At 35.5% G+C, this 18,027-nt stretch overlaps 3 protein-coding genes across 3 annotated transcripts in view; 2 read left to right on the forward strand and 1 right to left on the reverse strand.

Annotated features, from left to right (window-relative positions):
• Nucleotides 1-3,807: 3,807 nt before the first annotated feature.
• LOC128215463 (uncharacterized) lies at nucleotides 3,808-5,889 on the reverse strand. The gene is made up of 3 exons (XM_052922147.1): nucleotides 5,764-5,889; nucleotides 4,931-5,170; nucleotides 3,808-4,065 (listed from the first exon to the last, which is right to left on the reverse strand). Exons 1-3 carry the CDS (start codon nucleotides 5,887-5,889, stop codon nucleotides 3,808-3,810), a joined length of 624 nt encoding a protein of 207 aa, XP_052778107.1.
• Nucleotides 5,890-7,616: 1,727 nt separating this feature from the next.
• Nucleotides 7,617-18,027, forward strand: part of LOC128215465 (CUB and sushi domain-containing protein 1-like) — an 86,947-nt gene continuing 76,536 nt past the window's right edge. Inside the window, exons 1-2 of the mRNA XM_052922148.1 lie at nucleotides 7,617-7,713; nucleotides 12,879-13,094. Of these exons, the coding sequence (XP_052778108.1) occupies nucleotides 7,638-7,713; nucleotides 12,879-13,094 (292 nt within the window). The 5' untranslated portion in view covers nucleotides 7,617-7,637. The remainder of the gene's footprint in view (nucleotides 7,714-12,878; nucleotides 13,095-18,027) is intronic.
• LOC128213296 (sushi, von Willebrand factor type A, EGF and pentraxin domain-containing protein 1-like) lies at nucleotides 14,744-17,684 on the forward strand. The gene is made up of 2 exons (XM_052918899.1): nucleotides 14,744-15,034; nucleotides 16,608-17,684. The coding sequence occupies exon 2, from the start codon at nucleotides 16,643-16,645 to the stop codon at nucleotides 17,561-17,563; it is 921 nt and encodes a 306-aa protein (XP_052774859.1). The 5' UTR covers nucleotides 14,744-15,034; nucleotides 16,608-16,642; the 3' UTR covers nucleotides 17,564-17,684.

Genomic DNA, 18,027 nt, shown 5'->3' on the forward strand with positions numbered 1-18,027 from the left:
ACTGGACGAATATATTTACATTTTCATTTCTCATTTTTAATTATTTATATTGAATCAAAATATAGATTTATAGCTTTATTAATAATATCAATTTATATTTGAATTTGCCTCAACTCAAAACAAGATCTTTTTACAAAATACAATTTTTAACGGTAGGAGACAAAGTTACTAAAGCATGTATTATATAGCTTAATAATCCGCTTATGAATTCTTTCCGCACCCAACAGTAAAATACAGCAGGTCGGTCTGATATACTCATACTGTATACTGCCATGACCTTCTGTTAGAATTTTGACTAACTTTATTGAAAATTTGATAAAGAATTTATCTAGAAAAAGTCTGTATTACTTAAAGACAAAAGAAAAAGAAAATAGTTAGAAATAATTTAACCTTCTTTTTGTGTCTATATAAAAGAACAAAAACTGACTGTGACTGTCTTATGACGTCATTTCCGGAGTGATTATTTTGAGAAATGGCATGTGAAACTAAGCATATTTTATTAGGTTTAAACTGTAAACAGTGCATTAAGAAATGGGATAAATACAATGAGGCGTATAATAAAAGTTGAATCACGGAAAAAGGCTTTTCTGATAACCCATATCACGTAAAGTTTGGTGTATAAACATGCATCCAGTTCGATAGCTGCACGGTCTCAAAGGATACGTATTTACACACCGAACTCGACGTGATACAGGATGCTAGAAAGGAGTCCTATCAACTTCCTTAATAAAGTGGTTAAAAGATATAAAAGATCACATGTCAAGTGTAAATGTTAGCCATTTGATACATGCATTCAAAGAAATTAAATACTATTCATTTGATAATTATTAGTGCCGGTGTGGGGCGGACGGGGACATTTATTGCTCTGAATGTCCTGATATAGAGAATATTTGTTAAATTCAGTGTAAGATCATATATTATTTCACGAGTGGTCACAGAAAAAATATTTTCACGAGTGGCGTAGCTTTAATATAACAAAATATTATTTTTCTGTGACCACTTTTTATCTCATGCATATATCGTGTTTTTTTCAATATATTTTCCCGCAAGAGTAAAGAGTGGCCTCTTTGCGAAGGGAAGTAACTGCGGCATAATCGCTATGTCAAATTTACCTCCTCTTCGCGCGAGTAGTCCGTCAACTAAAAAAAGGTCCACACTTTATGGAAATGGTTGTTGGAATTGAAATTATTTTCAGATAAAACCCTCTTTCCATCAACAAAACCTGAGTTTTAACATTTATTGAGACAGAAAACAAGTATTTAAACAAAAGCATTTTGGAAATAAAAAATTTATCGCGTAAAAATACAATTCAATGGAACTTGAGCCTGTGACATTTTTGTACATTCAAAAACAATTTCAACATATTTTAATCAACAATGATCGACTTATACTAGTGTGTATTCTTAAAAGCAACGGAAGTCTGTGTTTAGTGTTTTTCGTAGTGTATATTTAGTCACTGTCGCTCTCAGACTCTGGATCTTACGGTATTTTTTCGGTGTGAATTCATGATCAGTGCAGCCAAAGATGTTTTGTTGTTGAGAGCAAATTAGTTTCATATCTATTAAAGTTAAATGTCACATTCCCGTGTGTTTACGAAGATCCCAGGGGAAATGTCGAGGATGTGCTCGAAGATGCTTCTGAGAGGGATGGAGAGCAGACTTTGAAAGTTGTTTAAAAGAAAAATGAATTGTTGAACTGATGAATGAAAACTGGAAATTGGTCAAATTCAAAATGCTTGTACATACATGTACGCGGTTAGAGTTTGTAGGAAGAAATAATCTATCAACTCTATCACTAGCTGGTAAGCTTGTTCTTTTTTAATAGTTATAATAAATCGCAAAAAATGTTTGTTTTACTAAAACTATTGCATAATTTGATTTTGACAATTCAATACGATTCGGTCAATGTGTAAATTACTGCACTACAGACGACAACAAACATGTACTTGTGACATACATGTATTTTTTTAAAGTCAAGGGAAGCAAATCTTATAAAAGATGGAAAAATAGTCCCGAGTTGTCTGTACAAAGTGGAATGGGGGATGGGTTATCATTTCACTCGAGACAGAGTGAAATGATCAAGTTATAAATCACTAATATTTTCCACTTTTTCACCACTATGCATGAAATAAAGAGCAAGCTTCCACGGTGGGTTATGTGAATCCTGTGGGCTGTATGAATACACTGAGAAGCAGAGGGTCGACATGGAGCAAACACCGGTGCTAATATAACAAAGATAGTTGCAAAGAGGATATTCAATCTATACAATCTGGGATTGATTCTTATCGAAGACGTAAAACATGAGAGTTTCATGGGCTGATTGTTTGAATTTATAATATCATAGAGGTCTGATTAAGGATAACGATTATCTGACATTAAATTATGAAATGGTAAAGCTATATAATAAGTGCTAGAACGATAATATACTTTGTTCATCATTCCATTATACTTTAATTGATCTACCAAAGAACTTGTTTATTCGAAATTCAACTTCAATGTGGTTTCGTTCAGGATCAGTATATATTTCTGCACATGGCGCTTCTGGAGACGTTGATGCTTTCCACATTGGTTCTTTCTTCGTCGCGCTTTCTAGAATCTTATGAAGAATTTATGTAGTTTGATAAAATGGATAATTGAACGGTTGGATTCCGTATACGCAAGGGGAATTTTAAGTGTTATTTTAGTTTACCCTTCTTATATAACTGCCTGAACACTATGTTGTTGCCGAAAGAACATTTAAGTGCTCTTATAAAGTGGGTTTCCTCCGGGAACACAATACCGAATTTTCGCGTAGCATCATGCCAACGAGAGTGTTAATATAATGTTTAACAATCGTTGTAATTAAATTTTCAAACTAAAAGCTGAGATTTTCTAGCAACAAAAATGGACTGTTATTTCAGAAAAGAGTGAAATAATAATGCCTTGTCGGAAGTTCATAGCCTCGGCTGTAATATAAACATTGTGTGTGTTAACAGCACACTACCAATAACATGGAAACTACAGGGACAAGCCAAGTAGTAAAACATCAAATATAAACCCTGGTTTGAGGCACAATGTAATGGCCTAAGGTACAACGAACAACAGACACAAACGTACTAGCATCGCACTAACTAACACGTATAAACAGACCACACACGCATCAACATAGCTCTTCATGAAGACTCGCGTTCAATGGTGCAAGAGTCTATAGGGGGTTTACAACGACTTAACAAAGACATCACCTGCAAAATAATGAATTATGCCGGAGGAAAAATTACAGAAAAGCCGAGCTTTTCAGCAGAAATAATAATATATGCCGCTAATACCAAGCTTCATCGACATTTGTATTCTTTGAGCTGAATTCAGATATAATTGCGCGGAAACCGATTTATCTTGTTAAGTAACAGCGATCTTTACCTTGATCAAACTACACCAAATGCAATTCCAACGTACGTTTTAATAAAACCTTAAAATTATACTACATTCAAGTTAGTTATCAAAAACGAAGATTTGACACATTTAAGGTATTTATGATAAATAATAGATATAATTAGGGATTAAATGACGATCGAGCATTGCCGAATATCGCACAGTCTTGTACACCGCCCCTGGTGGAACTAGTGCCTCGCGCACCACCGTTGGTGTAACTAGTGTCTCCTAAAACGCCCCTGATGTATGGTGTAACTAGTGCCTCACGCACCGCCGTTGTTGTAACAAGTGTCTCGTAAAACGCCCCTGGTGTAACTAGTGCCTCGCGCACCGCCGTTGGTGTAACTAGTGTCTGTCTCGTACAACGCTTTTGGTGTAGCTGGTGCAGCATACACAACCCTTAGTGTTTTAGTGTATTGTACACCGCCCTTGGTGCGTCTGGTGTCTCGTTTAACGCCCTTGGCGTATTAGGTGTCTCCTTCTGCGCCCTTGGTGTATCTGGTGTCTCGTACTCCGCCTTTTGTGTGTCTTGTGTCCCATACTGGGCCCTCGATGTATCTGGTTTCTCGTACCGCGCACTAGGTGTATCTGATGTCTCGTCGTACTGCGCCCTTGGTGTATCTGTTATCCCGTACCGCACCCTTTGTGTATCTGGTGTCTTGTACACAGGTTTTTGAGTATCTGGCGTGTCGTACTGCGCCCTTGGTGTATCTGGTGTTTCTTACACCGCCTTTTATGTATCTGGTATACCGTTTTGTGCCCTTTGTGTATCTGATGTCTTGTGCACCGCGTTTTCTGTATCTGGTATCTCGTATAGCGCCGTCGGTTTATATTGTGTCTTGTACACCGCCTTTTTTCTGTATCTGGTGTTTCCTACTGCGCCATTTGTGAATTTTGTGTCCAATACCGCGCCTTTTGTGTACCTCGTGTCTCGAACAACGCCTTTTGTGAATCTGGTATCCCATAAACTGCCATTGGTGTATCTGGCGTCTTGAACACCGCCTATATGTGTATTTGGTATCTCGTGCACGGCCCGTGGTGTATATTTTATATTGTTCAACGCTATTGGTGTATGCAGTGTCACGTTCTATGCCATTGGTGTATCTGGAGCCTCGTATACCGTCGTTGGTGTATCCGTTGTCTCATACGCCGCCATTAGTTTATAGCGTGTCTCGTACCGCGCCCTTTGTTGATCTGGTGTCCCGTACTATGCCCTTGGTGTATCTAGGGTCTCGTACCGCGCTATTTGTGTAGCTGCTGTCCCGTACCGCCACCTTGGTGTATATTCTGTCTTCTACTGCGCCCCTGGTGTATCTAAGGTCTCGTACAGTCATTAGTGTAACCGGTTGTCTCATACACCGCCATTAGTGATGTGTCTGGTGTCTCGAACCGCAGCCTTGATGTATCTGTTGCAGCGAACACATCTTTTCGTTTATTTGGTATCTCGTACGCTATTTGTGTATCTCTTGTGTATCTGATGCCGCTTAACCACCCTTTGGTGTATCGTGTGTCTCTTAATTTACCAATGGTGTATCTAGTGTCCCGTTCACCGCCATTGGTGTATCTGATGTCTCGTACTGCGCTTTTGGTGTATAAGGTGCCTCGTAGACCACCATTGGTGTGTCTCGTGTTTCGTACACCGCCATTAGTGTATCCTGTATCTCGTACACCGCCATCGATGTATCCGTTGTCTCGAAAATCGCCATTGGTGTATCTGGTGTCTCGTTCGTCCACCTTCTTGTATATGGTGCTTTGTACTTCGCCTGTTTTGTATCAGGTGTCCCCTTTTGCACCCCTTGTGTATCTGGTGTCTTGTACTGCGCTATTTGTGTATCTGGTGTGTTGTTCCGCGCCGTTTGTGTATCTGGTGTCCCTTACTACGCCCTTGGTGTATCTGTAGTCTCGTACAGCGCCAGTGGTGTATCTGGTTTCCTGTTCCGTCAACTTGACGTATTTTGTGTCTCGTACTGCGCCGTGTGTGTACCTGGTGTCCCTTACCGCAATCTCGGTGTACCTGGTGTCTCGTTCACCGCCATTTGTGTACCTGGTGTCCCTTACCGCCACCTTGGTGTATCTGGTGTCTCGTTATGCGCTTTTTGTGTATCTGGTGTCTCGTAAACCGCCATTTGTGTACATGGTGTCCCTTACTGCCACCTTGGTGTATCTGGTGTCTCGTAATGCCCTTCTTGTGCATCTGGTGTCCTGTACTGCACCATTGGTGTATTTGGTTCAGTACTGCGCCCTTTGTGTATCTGGTGTTTCGTACACTGCCAGTGGTGTGTCCGGTGTCTCATACACCTCCATTTGAGTATCTGGTGTCTCGTACTCTGCCTTATGTTTATTTTGTGTCCCGTACACCGCCACTGATGTATCTGATGTCCCGTACTGCGCCCTTTGTATCTGGTATTTCGTACACCGCCATTGGTGTATCTGGTGTCTCGTACACCGCACTTTGTTTATCTGGCGGCTCGTACATCGCCATTATTATAAAAATATAAAGCTAACAGTGATTTTCAAATGCACAATTTTTATTAATGTATTGCTTGATATCTAAAACGTACATACACAGTACATTTAAATGAACGAGTTTCTTTAATAAATACTTTTAAATATTTTAAAATTCAACAATTCTTCGGTAGAGTATTTCGATACAAATTTGGTAACACGATACCAACTTATTTGTCCCGGTAGTTTTTATTGCATTACACTATTATAAAGTCATGCTTTATTAAACATTTGTAGTAGAATTGTTTTTCAACGATTAAGATCTTTAGGAGCCATACATTTAAGTGGGTGGCATTTTTTCGTCCAGTCAAATCATTTTACTTCAGGTGTTTACGTTGCATCGGGGAAACCGGAAAGCCAAATTCCTGGTACACATGGGGATATAAAAACATCATCTGCAGTTAATGAAGACATAACGAGCCGCAAGCATAGTGTTCTATGCGTTAACTTAAACTTGGCGACATGGTGGATTTTTCTTTTTTGGGGGTCGCGAATTTCCGAGACTCTTACTTTATATCAGGAATTATAATATAACATTAAGATAATGGAGGTACGTTTACATTGGTATTAAGTGTATACTGTCTTTCATTTAGATATTACTTTGAGGTTTCATTACAAACCTTATACACCAATTGGTGTGTGACCCTCCAGCACACTTATTTTATATCATAAATTAGAATACATCACAAATACAACGCCAATACATAAACATTTCTATTGGTATAGGCTACACCATCATAAAAAAGATACCATTTTGATTTTATATAACATAGCAAGTACGCTTGTTGGGATAAGGACCTCCAGTTTTGGATATCAGGAATTACGAATATAACGCAGATACACGGTAACTACTTATACTAATAATATATGTAACGTGTTTCCGTTCCGGATAGAACAATCCGACCCAGGGAACCTGCGTTGTAACGTACCGGCTACTCAGCGTGCGCGATGGTCGGATTTTTCTATCCGGAACGGACACACATGATAGATACTATTTCTAGCATACCTTAAATTTCATTTGTTTTGTGAAGAAAATACATAAAATGCCCATTTTTCTACATTTCACCAAAAAGCGCTCCCGATGATTTTTACTGACGTCATGACGTTCAGTAATTTGTATTCACTGCATACGTCAATAAGTTCCTTCAATATTGCGACTTTGAATGTTTGTTTTGATTTTTTTTGAAGGTATGCTAGGTATTCCGGTGTGCTAAAAATTGCCATTGCTGTACATTGTCATTCATTAAGATACCATTTTGTAGTTACATTACATTACTAATGCACTTATTGGGTTGTCTTGATATCGGGAATTACAATATAACACAGAAATTGTGTCAGGGACACAGGTAAGTCTCGTAGCTATTTAAGAATAAAATGACCTGGTACTATATTGTTTAAAGAACAGTGCGGGTAGTCACCATAATGATGAAAACATCACTAAAATTAAGATGAATGTCCACAAATATTCTTTGTCCACAATATCACAGTCCAAACAATATTCAAATTTTAAAATTAAATGTTCGAATAATATACCTGCTTTTTGTGGCACCCTCCAAAGTTTGAAATATTTTAACATATTTTGATAATTAATTTCCTATCACTATCTACCAAACACTACTCTTCGGGGTTTACCAATAAGGAAGTTTATAACATAAGAGGGTTCGAATGTCTGAAGTGTCTTCTCCATTTGCGGGGCGCGTTTAGATCGGCTTCTGCAAAGGAAGAATGAAGCTAAAAAGAGGATATCTCCTGTCGTTCATTTCGTTGTTTGGAAATTGTTTTTGTGCCGGGAATTTCGAAGGTACACATGTTTACGTTAATCAAAATAATGTCCAGTTTACTTGTCTTGTTTCGTCAGTTTACGTTTATCTTATGCTCAAATTAGTTATGTATTTTTAACCGTAGTTTATAGTTAACTATTGTAATAAAAGTTTAAATATGTTGTCATTCCTCGTATGTCGAAAAATTAATAGTGCAGTCGCTTAAACCAATTTCAACCAAATGTCCATACAATCATTGCTTGTTGGGAAATCGGATGTGATTTATTCCCGTAGACAATTTATACTAATGACACAAGGATTTAAAAACAGAAAATTGGGGAAACTCTATATAAGTTCTTCATTAAACATTACGTTATACTTTATTATTACAATTACAGTCTTGTACTCATGCTAATTATATGACGATATACTCGAAAGGCTACATAAAGTAAAATTGCGTCCTACAATAAGACTTACTTAGCGACTGTTTATTTATATTTATTTTTTTACGATATTACAATATTGTTCTTAACACCGTTTTCGATTGAGGTGATCGTTGGAGTCCGAGAAAGGTTGCCTTGAAGATTGAAAGTAATGTTTGAAACCATTTTCGATTGCCGATGCTGCCTTTTATATAACAGACTGTTTTCGATAGTTTTTGTATATGTCGAAAGATATTCGACAGCATAAATTATATACATATTTTGTATTTATTTATTCTTTATTGTATTCCAAGTGTATTTCCTCCTTTTTTGTACAACGATACTTTCATTATTCAGATGGCTGTTTTGAATGATTGATGTTACCCTTTAAGAGCTATCGCTGTTGTTCCTGCTTGATAATTTGTTTTGAGGTGAATTCAGTCGTGAGTACTTGAAAACACTTTGTCAGCTTATATGTTATGTTTTGACTCTATTCTTCCTTGTTTTCAAGTTGATGCTTGCTCTGAAGAGGATCATGTTGTAATTGTTTTTAATTTAATAATCATTAATAATGTTTAGACCAGCGTGCAGTTATCCCATGGTTATCCATGAAGGCGTTTTCTATGATTGTGTGTCCTGTTTGTTGTGTTTGAATATTTATGTGTATGTGGTGTTAACACATTTGAATTTTTGTCTACTGGGCGTGTTCCTGTAGTATTCATTGTGTTATTTATTTTTTTCGAAAAACAGTTCAACTGAACCAACGATTAAGACTATCGTAGGATCTTCCTAGATAGATGTTAAAAAGGTTGCTCTTTAGGGTGATTTTTGTGTTGTTATTCTACGATTGAATTTTACATTCGATCGTTGTTAAATGTTTAATCACATTAAAATTAGAAGGTGTAATTAATAACCCTCCGATCGCTTAGCTTCCAACAGCTCAAGGTGCGGAATTTTTCCTACATTTATATCGAGGGATGAGAGCGAAAAGGTTCTTCTTCTTTATTTAATGTCACTTAGAACCTTTTCGCATTCACCCCTCGATATGCACTTATTAAAAATTACTTTGGTCCTGTTTGAAATTTATGTAAATATCGGTGCATCTGGAATGTTCAATTCCGGTGCATTAGGAATGTAGTGAGATTCGGATTATAAGGGCCCCTCCAGTCTTTGTGGGTTGAGATATATACGATCGGTAAGTAAAATCACATAATTATGACCGCCCAAGGGAAGTTGGCTTTTTCTTGGAATATACTATTTTTTGATATTTTTATTTTGTGTCAAATTTTAGAGATTATGTAATTTATAGTATGTAATTGTTTATAATTGTGCGCAGGAACTGTAATCTATAATTTGCTTAAAGGCCTTGTTGAATCATACTTTGACCCCCCCCCCCCAATAAAATCTGTGTATTGTACACGACATCTGTGTATTGATCTAAATCTAATTGCCTAATTGTATTATCAGATCTCTGATCTGAGTATCTTGCTGCTGTTGCTGTTGAGTTCAAAAAGGTCTGCCAGCGCCCTATAGTGGCTATATTATAGCTTGACCCCGTCAAATCCCCAAGTGTGACTTAAACATAGTTTTGATGCCAGCGAAAGTTTTATTCCCATCGTTTTGTGAGATATATAAAATATCCACAGCTTTGACCATTGGATATGGTTTTATTTCTTTGGATAGCACGCGTGTCTGAAAAATCTTAAACTATTGTAAGTCTGGTATTTTTTAAGGATGAGCAAGACTCGCGGACAGTTCATTGGCAATTAAGTTTTTTGAGAACAGGACTCTTCGTCCAGGATGCATATATATATAGTTATGTGAACTGACTTTTTTAGTGTCGATTTCCTCACTATTTGAATTCTAACTTTTTCAAGACCAAAGAATGCGATGTCATTTTATTATATTTTAAATTGACTTAATTGTCTGATTGTTTTCTCAAATGTTCATGTACATATATATGTTGATGTCTTTTTGTTGTTTAGTTGTTGTTTTCAACCGGCCCGCCCTCGATTTTTTTCCATTTTAATATACATGTGCGGGATAATTATCATCCATACTGTACTATCTTGACATAAACATGTAGCCCCTGGCCCAGTATATGCTCTTTTTTACGTATATATAATGTATTATCCCAATTTGAATATCATTTATTGAATGAATTAGGATTTGGTCAAAATGCGTTTTTCCTACAATGTACCTAGGCCAGAAGCTTTATAAAAGCAACACTATCACCTGGCGTAGCATACAACATATATAATCATGGACTTCTACTGGTACAATGGTTGTGTACAAGCTTTAATTTCGAGGAATTGATAAATCGTTCAGCCTTAAAAAAAATTCCGATACTGCTTTCTTTCGTGAAGTATTCTGCTGTGCAGTTTTGTGGAGTTTATTATAGAAATGGATCCTAAACGGCCCTAAGCCAATAAAGAAATACACAGGCAATTGACCCATACTGTGACATCAGTGCAATCAGCAGGAGATGCACAGCAGGAGGTTTCATGCCAAACATTCTTTAAACTAGGCCTTTAAAGGCCTAATGTTAGCCTTCTATAAGTGACCCCCCCCCCCCCCATAATATACAACCTCTATGTATTGATCTTAATCTAATTGCCTGGTGCCATTTTATCAGATTTGAGTATCCTGCTTTGCAGTGTTTGAGGTTTAATAACAGAAATGGACCCGTAATGACTATGAGCCAATAAACAAATACACAGGAAATTGGCCCCTACGTTGACACCAGTGCAATATACAGGAGATGCACAGCAGGGGATTGTCATGCCAAACATTCCTTTAACTAGGCCTTTAAGAAGGGAAAATCATTTCAGAATATTTAGAAATTGTGATTTATTTTAATTATAGTATGTGAACAAATCAATATTAGCTAAATTTTGAAAATAAAGAAAGAAAAGGTCAAAGATGATTTCAGCTACTACAAACAAAAAAAATGCACTCAATCAAATTTGAAACCCGTTCCAATTTCTCAAATAATGTAAAGTCGTTTTTTTTCAAAATCAAACTTAGCTCACTATTTATGAGATGGTATAGATTTTTTTATATTTATATGTATGTATTTCATCCTTTAAAGAGCCTGTAGACATGGGAAACTATGTTTTGGTTAACCTATTGAGCTTAAGATATTTCGATAAAATGAGGCTCGGCGATAGTTCTAATTTGTTGATTTTCCATGTTTGCACAGCAAAGAAACTGATTACACATGCCTATATATATATAAGTGCCTAATTGGCAAAAGACACGTTCGGTGTACATTCGGAACACCATTTTTTATCGAAAACAAACTTTGATGTTTATTGGCCGTTTACCGTTGTTCAGATATTTTTACATTTAACTACGCTGCAAGTAGATCGAGTAGTAATTTGAATTTAGCAATTAAACTTCATGACTTTACTCTTGTTAATCTGAAATATTTATGAATTAATACACTTCACTGGCAATCAATTTAAACTAAGTAATACAAAATACACGTAAAACGCTATAATTAATTAATACTTCTATTTAAAAAACGACTATTTCAACTGATGTACTGGCATACAATAGAGGTTGTTTACGATCGAAAATGCCAAAGGTTTTTCGAATAGTTCGATGTTAACTCTTTTCCCCCACTCAGGAAATGAATAGTTAAATTAAAGTGTATGTGTCTTACGTTGTATTTAATAAAACTTAACTATGTAAATACAGGCAATTTTGTTTCATTGTCATTCGTTAATGCATCATTTCATCAAAATGGTGAGCACAACTTAACAATTGTATTTTAAACGAAGTATGTGATTGAATCTTAAATAATTTAAACTTTAGATAACCTTATTTCGAGATTAATGAAAAAGAAACTGAAGATTTTTATTTAACGCGGCATTAATATTCTTTGTTTTGTGGCACAAATATTTACAAAGGGCATAAAGATCAATATTTACATTTTACGGTAAGTAAAAGAAATATGCAATTAGCTCATGAATACGTCACACGTTTAAGTTGTTGACAGTTCAGTGGATACAAAAGTACTAACCAACTTTAGCAAAAGCTCGAACATAAACAAACTTCTAAATGATCTGTCTCCTTTAAATTGAGCAAGGTTAGGTTGCTTATATACAAATAACAATCACAAGTTATTTTGTTTTCAACCTTATTGCAATGAACTATATCTCTTAACAAGCCTATATATACGCCAGTATTGCACGGGGCCAACAAATCGATAGACACTTTCGATACCCGATACGCCCAAAAGTTGGCAATGTCTCAATATGTTTTATTCCATGCTAAAATTGCGTTTACTATTTTCCCAATTAACATTATGGGGCTCCTTTCATGACTGCATGTGATATTTTAATCTTTTAGACCAAAATAAGATGCTACATTTTAAATTAACTTAATTTTAGGTATTTATCAGAGCATTATACATTAAATCGTGAAATGGAAGGCAGTTAGATATTGTAAGCACTCTTCCAAAAAATTTATAATACACAAATATATCGTTTGCACCTCTGTATAAACCATGACCTTTAAAAGCGTAGTGTTTATATATTCTAAACTGACGAATGTCACAACTAAGCAATATCACTCTTGGAATCGATTATCCACATTTTGATTCTTTGTCTCTGGGACTAATGAGGACAGAATCTATAAGTATTTTGATATTGTGATGATGGTTACACATTTAGTGGATAATTCATTGTCTTTTATGATGTTTGAACATTAATGCAAAAGGATTAAAATGGATCATTATGGGGAAAGGTTTTAATTTCTGTATCTTACTTTATTTTCAGGACGAAATGTTGCATTGGGAAAAAAGCCAGGTCAAGGTCCACGTTCCAGTGCCAATGGAGAAGCTCAATTGACTGTAGATGGTAACATCAGTACCGCAGCTGGAGCGTGTGCACACACCCAGGCAAACACACCTTACAGACGACCTTGGTGGCGGTTAAACTTTGACCAGTCTCGATGGATCTCTGGAATTAAAATTTTCAACATAAAACCAAAATGTTAGTACTTAAACTTATATTCTCACTCTTACCCAACATTTACTTTAAAGGCCTTGTTTAAGCCTACTTTCAGCGACCCCCCCCCCCCTGCAAAAAAATGCGTGTATAGTAAACAACCTCAGTGTATTGAACTTTATCTTAATAAAATTGTGCAGCTAATCAGATCTCCGATCTGAGTCTCAAGCTGTGCAGTTGTAGAAGTTTTATGATAGAAATGGTCAATACATCTCGTCTTTTAGTTGCTGTTGTTTTCAAGTGATAATAATATTACTATTACAAGTCTTTTAATAAAAATTGATGTTATATACAATAACCCATTTAAATGAATTAACCAGGTTTGCTTCACAATTTTGATATAGCAATGGTGATCATGCATTTTAAATGCATTTAGATAAATATGTAATAAAACTTTTTAAAAAACTGATCCCCCTTATGTGTTTATTATTCATTTCCAATCGGTTTAATTTATAAATACATTCGCTATGAATATTGGTTATATGTGTATGTGAGAAATTGAGATTTTCTACTCGAAGGGTATCAACCCTAAATGACCCTGAGCCAATAAACTAAAACAACATGAAAGCTATTACAACTTTTACCATTGCGCTTGAAATGTACAACTCGCGCTTCGGACTTGTTGTGTTTTTATTTAAAAATCGGGGAAATATCAGTTACGCATATGATCTTAGGGCATGCTCACACAATACCGCGGGCAACGCTTCACATAATGCATGGTGCCAGCTAGACCCTGGCCAGTCTTATTGCATCTCTGGATTTAAAATCTTCAACATATAACATACATGTCAGGGTAAAATGTAGCTGAGCGACGTTTAGTTTGGTCGTCGTTTAACATCATTGCGTGTAAGGATGCAAAGCTCACCAGACAGGCATTTTCCTATGTTCCATACAATTGTGTAACGGATGGATAGTAAATAAGTTTTGTTATAATTAATTAACGAGTCATACAAACTTTCTACAGCCAATGTCACATGGTCACCGATGAAAAAAACAACAAGAGAACGGAAAATATGTTATAATAGTAATATAATTATATTGTTTCTCTGCTTGATTACACGAAGTTTTATGGTATGATTCCTTCCTAGAAATAAAATTTATAGTTCACTGTTTCAAACAGCGAAAAAATCACACGTCCAGACCAAACATGGCACAAGGCTTGGACACAATTTCAACGACGTCATTTATGAAATGACGTTAGGTTTGCATCAATTTAACGCGCCTTTCTTACACCTACCATACAATTATTTCTCTTTAATCCTGTTAAGGCTTTTAATGAAAATAATGTGTTTTTTTCACTATACGGTCGCAAAATAGTTCATCTCGTGAACACAAAATGTAAGAATAGCTTTTCGTGCTCGCATGGTGAAGTATATTGCTATCTTACTCTGAATTAAACAGTTTTCCTCTTTATGCTGTTAATATTTACCTTGATTTTTGCAAGTAAAGTTGTTGTTCTTTTGGGGGGGGGGTATTCTTAAATTTAAATCCTTTAAAATGTTTCTAAGTTTATATTGAATTACCAGTTTATTTTCGCAGCAAGTTTTATTCCGGAGAAATATGCTACGAGAGAAACAATCAAACTTAAAGTCAAGGTGAAGAAGTTGCATTGTGTATTTCTAATTCGAGCTTAATTGTCTATTTTGGAGGCAAACCATAAAAAATGCAATCTTTGTTTACAGTGCGGGAGCGAATTTTAGGTATGTATGTAAGGGGAATGACTCCACATGGACAATGGCCAATATTGTTCATAGATGACCTTAAAGCAAATGAGTTAAGAACGAACTCTTGCTCATACCCAGAACGAGGAGAGGACGTATGTGCAGATGTTATTGAAATTGAAATCAATCCAGCAAAAGAATTGAGTCAGATTGAGATAACAAGGCCGGATTATTTGACGCTTTGAGAGATTGAAATTTTTGAAGGTAGGTTTCGCTTTATCAGATAGATTAAAATGAGATTTCTGTCGGAAGTAAACGAAGTACTTTAAGTAATTCAATATCTCTAAAATAAGTTTTAATCTTTCCCCGATATCCGATTTTCATACACGCTATTATAATGAAACACAATTGACATGACTTGCAGGTCAAACTTTGAAACAAGTTTCATTACATTTTAGCTCTTCGAAATTATAAACAAGGTTACTTTTTCTTCTTATATTTGAGATTTATCATTACTAGAGACGATTTTACTTCTATATAATTTGATGCATGCGTAATCATCTTTGTTGTTGTTTTGTACATTGAATGTTTCTCGTGTGATGTATGTTTTGCCTTAATATAGGATATTTGTTTAAATTTAGGCTATTGGACTTATTGTAGTATAATGAACTACTGTTTAGCAGTAGCATTACGATTTTCCTCTTTTTTCATGCTTATCAGTGAAATAACAATCAATTTGATATTTTCAATGCAAAAAAATGAGAGAAAATATCAACTTTTAGACTTTTTTAAAATCCATTGTAGTCCCCTTGATCAAAACAAAACACTCTTTGAACCAGAAAATGTTGCCAATTTTTTTTAAACTTATGAACTAGTTTACATTAATTAAAATAAAGACGTTTTTGGAAATAAACAACTTACCGTTCATAAGGAAAATTGTAATCCCGTATTTCTTAAAAGTTGAAACTGAATGTTTAAACAATTGCTTTCATACAAAACAGAGTACAGTACAGACAAAAACAACTGCTCGAACATAAATGGAGTTTTATATCATAGTTCAAATATATTTTGAACTGTTTGTTTTAGTAAGACGAACTTCCCGGAAAGTTCACACAACAATTAACAGATTAACTGATAAGTTATTCACTCCACCCACACTTCAAAATGTGTCAACAATTTAGATTGGTTTCATCTCTTTACCTGGAAATCGATCTGTTCAACACATCGGACCTTCATATGTTCAATAAATTGCGGCATAGTAATTTGGTTATGTATTCATGCCCAGTTTAACATAAAAATGCTTTTGTTATTTAGGGTACATGTATGCACTAATAAAACTTATTGATTAAAGTTCATAAAATGTTTGCACTAAATATTGAGCAAATCATAAACAATAAAAAAGAATATCAGATAACTTTTTGTCAACAAACCGGAAATAGAAATATTACAGCTACGTCATCAGCTATACTTTTGCATTAGGTGCGTCCCACGGGTAGCGGCGTTAATAACACTCTTTTCAAAAAGGGGGTAATTCAGAAAATAAATAAATTACTAATGAAACTCCGAAAATAAGTATAAAAGAAACAGACAAATGTTTTTTTAGTGTTATATCATATTTTATTTCATTCATGATCATAAAAAAACTATATTTTCACTCGTGGTTTCGCCACTTGTAAAATGAAATACGATCTGAAACTGAATAAACAAATATCCTCTTTTTCTTAACTTTATTTTTATTTCCTAAAATTGATAAATTTCTGTAGTTTTGTCGATCTGAATGTAAAATGTTTAAAATACAGCAATTCCAAAAAATAGTACCTTTCTTTTACTATTACAGTCGCTTGTCGGGTTCCAGACGCCCCAGTACACGGCATGTATCTTTATCCTAATACAACTTCTCCAAGAGAATATGTGCCATTCAATTCTGAAATAGTCCTTTCCTGTGACACTGGGATTTCCATTTCCAAGTCAAATTCTGATAAAAGGAAATGCTTGAAAACCGGTAACTTTGACAAAACTGATTTGATATGTACTGGAAACTGCCAGATACCAATTGTTCAGAATGGCTTCTATTCTACGAATAGCCAACGTTTTGTAAATGGCACGGTATCGTCTGGTATGTACATTTATCTCCATTGTAACGACGGATATGAATTAAAAGACCAAAGACAGAGTTTAAAGTGTGATGCAGACAGCCTTTTTGTGTCTACACATCCTTCTTGTGAAGAAATAAAGTGTAACAACCTACCAAGTAGGTTTTCGAATGGTTTTTACACACCTCCAATTAAGAAAGACACATTCAGTTACAATTTCACATTTGTTCCTGTTTGTAAAACAGGTTTCACACTCGTAAGTGAACAAAACAGAACATGCATATCTAAGAACAAATGGAGTGGTTCAACACCTTCATGTACACAAGTCACATGTCAGGTACCTATTCTCAGTAACGGCTACTACCTGTCCAAAAAGAAACTGGCTGTCAGTTTGCCTACTTTTGAGACAATTCAGCCTTATTGCCATACTGGATATTTGTTAACGAGAAGTGAAAACCTGACATGTCAGGAAGATGGACAATTTAGTAGGGGAAATTTCGAATGCAGGAGTGTCACTTGTTCATCGTTTGGGAAACTTGAAAATGGAATTTTGCATTACAGCGACGGATTTATTACGCACCAGGATGCTGACATTGGCAAGAACTACAGATTTGGGGTGAAAGTAAGGGCATCATGTATTCCTGGTTTTCACCTTACGCGTGGCTCTACAGAGCAAACTTGTACTGAAAATGGGACTTAGGATGGAGTCAAACCAGCATGTAGTAAAATAAGATGCAACGACACAGGCATTCTTAGTTCACGATTTGAACAAAGTTCTTCAGTGTTTTCGTTTTTGGAACGAGGAACTGCTTCGTACAACAGTAGTATTTTTTACCTCGTGAATGGTAATTTGTCATTCATCTGCCTTGCTAACGGAAGCCTTTCATGGGAAGTTCAGCCACCAGAACTTGGTAATTAATATTGATAATCAATAAATATCAGATTACTTTCAAATACCATGTTAATCAGTAGAAATGTACCTACTTAAGTATATGAGAGATAAAAACAAATCAACTTGTTTCTCGTTTTGTTGAAGACATGCATTGATTTCTCTTGTACCATGTCGGAGAGTGTTTTTGTTTGTAAATTAATTCCCAATCGGGATGGTAACAAAGATGTGTTGTAATAACTACTTATTGAACGTTGACAATGACAAAACAGTAA

The sequence above is a fragment of the Mya arenaria genome, chromosome 13, assembly GCF_026914265.1.
Source record: "Mya arenaria isolate MELC-2E11 chromosome 13, ASM2691426v1".
In the NCBI taxonomy this organism is placed as follows: Eukaryota; Metazoa; Mollusca; class Bivalvia; order Myida; family Myidae; genus Mya; species Mya arenaria.